The following is a 3,830-nucleotide window of genomic DNA, read 5'->3' as shown; positions in this document are numbered from 1 at the left end:
CACCACCATCTTCTCAGGGGGATCTGGGGATGGGCAGTAAATGCTGGCCTTGCCAACCACATTGAGATCCCAACAAGAACAATGAATCAGTAAACAGCACAGGACAGTGGAATGCTCCAGTGTGTTCCTCCCGAAGATGCATTGGGATGCAGAATTACGTCCAGCAGAAGTCGACTATTCAGCCCGTAGATAGGCACAGATTGCTGGTGTAACTTAGCGGGTCAGGCAGCATCTCTGGAGAAAAAGGATGGGTGATGCTTTATGTCAGGACCCTTCCTCAGACTGAGAATCATACCTTGTGGTGGTTTCGCAGTGGAGCAGACAAAACTTCACTTTCAGTCCAAAGAAGGGTTCCGACCCAAAACATCAGCCATCCTTTTTCTCCAAGAGATGCTGCTTGACCCGCTGAGCTACTCCAGCACTTTGTGTTTAATTTACGGTCTGTAGTTCCTTGACCATTCAGCCCATCAGGTCCCACAACAAAGGGGATGTATTTAAATTAGTGTTGTTTGATGCATGGCAGAGGGCTTCTCCCTGGACTCTGCTTGATATCTATTCCCACAAATACACCAGGCTGACCAGCTAGTTATGTCAGGCACTACTAATGGGATTCTAATATCATATTAGCCTTCGTAACATTCACTCCTGAGTTAATCGATTGCGTGACATTCTGGGACACCTTGAGAAGGTGCCGTGCAGAATCCTTTGGACAGGTATTGAGATGAAGTATCTACATAAGATGAGGCTTAGTTGATAGGATGACAGCCTCTGGGTCAGGAGATCTTAAGTTGAACTCCCAGCCACATAAAGATTGCACGGTGGTTCAGCGGTAGTTTCTGGCTTTCAGTGCCAGAGTCCTGGGTTTGATCCTGACTACGGGTGATATTCGTTTGGAGTTTGCACGTTCTCCCTGTGACCGCGTGGGTTTTCTCTGGGTGCTACGGTACTAGAGACCAGCACACACGAGATGTTGTTCATTTGATGAATGAATCCGCGTCACTCTGTTAAAGAGGAGCAGAGGAACTATCCCCACAATCCTGAACAATGGTTAGTCCTTAACCAACACCACTGAACACCCTGCCATGGTAGCACAGTGGTAGAGTTCCTGACTACCAATGCTGTCTGTATGGAGTTTGCACGTTCTCCCTGCGACCTGCATGGGTTTTCTCCGGGTGCTTTAGTTTGCTCCCACACTCGAAAGATGTACAGGTTTGTAGGTTAATTGGCTTAGGTAAAATTGAAAATTGTCCCTAGTGATTGGTGTTCGGCTCGGACTCAGTGTGCCGAAGGGCCAGTTTCTGCGATGTATCTATATACTAAACTAAACTAAATTGCAGGTGATCTGCTCCTTATCTCTGTACCATTGGACGTCCATTACGGGGCAGGTATTACCTGCGGCCTCACCCATTAGAATACCAACTAGGCTTCTAAGGGGCTGCAGAGCTCTTTGACTTTTGAAGGTTTTGGATAAAGGTGTGCATTGTTTCTCACCTGGGGATGGGTTGCCTACAGAACGCATTGATGGCCCAAATGGTCTCGGTCTTGTCTCATTGCAGGCTGTCCAGATGTGTTGACTGGCCTGAAGTTCACGTGACTGATGATGGAGCTGATGAGTTTTCTTTCCTCTTCTTCCCACTGCAGGCAACGAAACCCTTTTCCACGACATGGATAGCGACACCTCACTCAACAGTCTAGGAGACTGTCTCCTAGCAACCACCGAGGCAAACTCCATGCAGGCGAGGATAGGAAACCCCATAGACCGCCTGTACTCCATGCAAAACTCCTACTTCACCTCCTGAAGTTGGCTCACGTTGGAAGGAGGAGAGGGGCTGAGTCCACTCATTCAGACTGACGCCATTCACGACTCTCCCCAAGACCACAGAAGGCGATGGATTAAGCCTGGAGCTCTACAATGACTAGCTGAGGTACTCCTTTAACCCACCACCTCTTGCAACACCAACAGTGGCTGGGTTTGTTTCGACTCTGCCCACGAGATACTCAGTGCAAGTGATGCCATGGATGGTCCAAATACAAGAATCTCAGAGCCTGCAATTGAGCGGTGACTTGAATCTCCTCCCTTTCTCCCCATTCCCCTGCTAGGAACGTCTTGAAGACCTAACTTGTGGCGATCCCGTTATTTATCGAATTCAGTTCTCAGACGGGGTTGGTGCAGCGTGTTCCAACAAAAACTCCAGCAAAACTCACACAGAAAGCTTCACTCTTGACCCTGCTTGGTGTCCCCCCCCCCTCCCCCCCCCCTCATCCTTGCCTCCTCTACAGCCTCCGCACCCCTCCTCCAAGTCCATCGGAGACCAACCTGTCTACAGATCGTGGCGCTGGATGGAAGGAGGGGCAAGACGGTTTCGAGGCTCTCAGCCAGAGGGGTCCAGGGGAAAAGGGAGACTTCAGCCAAGTTAAGGCAGCATCAAGCAGGAGACAGGACCCAGGCTCGGATGAGACAAAATAGAACTTTATCGGCACAATTTGAACATTATGATTTTACAAAGATGACTTTAATTCTACAGCTTTTACTATTTAATTACGCACTCGGTGCACTTAAGTTATGAAACTGCTATTCATTTTTGTGTTTGTAAATTGTTTGAAGAAGGATCCTAATTTTGAGTTAATTTTTCTTGGGCCACATTTGGTAAGAATTAGCCAATACCGTCTGAAGTGTTGTCAGGTGTAAAGGTCAAGCTCACCCCACTACCACCATCAACCTCCCCCCCCCCCCCCCCCCACCCACCGCCATCCTCCCTCCTGCCACCCCCCCCCCCCCCCCCAATTCCCTCCCAAAAAGAATTGCGTTGTAAATAACGGCAGTTTGAGGATGTGTTTTATTTTGGAAATGCTGGTTATTTAACTGAAAAAAGCTGTGATAATGTATGGACCGAAGATCCCCTCTCCTACGCCGACTTTCCGACCCCCCACCCCACCCCTCATGGACCCCATCTCTGGTGCCACACTGGCTTTGCCCAATACACACAGAGAGCTTTGCAGGTTAAAGGTCAAAGGTCTCTTCATTGTATGCTGTGTACATGTTCCTAAACCAGGCTCTCTCTCTATATATATCGTGCACCATTTATGGAAGTGGCATTATTGATGCTCGAACAAGCAGGACCCGGGTGTTGCAACAGGTTACAAGAAACCCACCCCACCCTCACCAGGAGTCACACATTTCCTTGCTTTGTAGACTCTTTTGGTTCCAAGCTAGGCCTTGGTGAGGAAAGAGGGTGAACGATAGTCAGCAGATCCCAACCTCACCTTGGGACCAATGTAGGTCCTGTTGGCCTCAGCATTCTGGTAGAAATAGTCCCAAGGGTCTGCTCTAAATGGATAATGTAACCATGGAGCCACACAGCATGGAAGGTCGGCGTTGACCAGGTCTTTGTTGAAGCGGCCAATTGTTTTCGGACCGTGGACCCACTGCGAGCTTGTCCAAGACTCGGAGGAGAACCAGGCAGCTCTCCAGTGAGCGCAGGGTTGGGGTAGAAGGGCTACAGCCTTGCAGGGGGAAGCCCTCCGGTCAGGAGTGAATGGTCCCCGGAACTAATGATCTGGGCTTGAAGAGGAGGGGAGGATGGGGAAGGCGAGGATGGTTGCTCCAGGAAATGCTGGGACTTTGGGTCTCAACATCTGAATGTGTAAAATGACTATGCAGAGACCTGAGTAATTCCTGCTTTTCCTTCCCTTTACTTCCACTACCACATCCCTCCCACCTCCCCAATTCCTCCTTTCCCCAACCCTTTCCCTGTGATCATTGTCCCATCCTCTCCATTCCCACCCCTCTCCTCTCCGACTCTTCTCTCCCACTTCTCACCATCCCCACT

General features: G+C 49.7%; 1 protein-coding gene across 3 annotated transcripts in view; it reads left to right on the top strand.

The window, feature by feature from the left end:
* The window catches only part of lmx1a (LIM homeobox transcription factor 1 alpha), a 203,011-nt gene extending 200,274 nt beyond the window's left edge, over positions 1–2,737 (top strand). For all 3 annotated transcript variants that reach the window (XM_033028363.1, XM_033028364.1, XM_033028365.1), the window contains one exon: positions 1,642–2,737. In XM_033028363.1, the coding sequence (XP_032884254.1) occupies positions 1,642–1,799 (158 nt within the window). In that variant the 3' untranslated portion in view covers positions 1,800–2,737. The remainder of the gene's footprint in view (positions 1–1,641) is intronic.
* The last annotated feature ends 1,093 nt before the right edge of the window (positions 2,738–3,830 follow it).

Source organism: Amblyraja radiata, chromosome 10, assembly GCF_010909765.2.
Source record: "Amblyraja radiata isolate CabotCenter1 chromosome 10, sAmbRad1.1.pri, whole genome shotgun sequence".
In the NCBI taxonomy this organism is placed as follows: Eukaryota; Metazoa; Chordata; class Chondrichthyes; order Rajiformes; family Rajidae; genus Amblyraja; species Amblyraja radiata.
The sequence above is the reverse complement of the archived record's forward strand: the minus strand, read 5'-3'. Positions and strand labels throughout refer to the sequence as shown.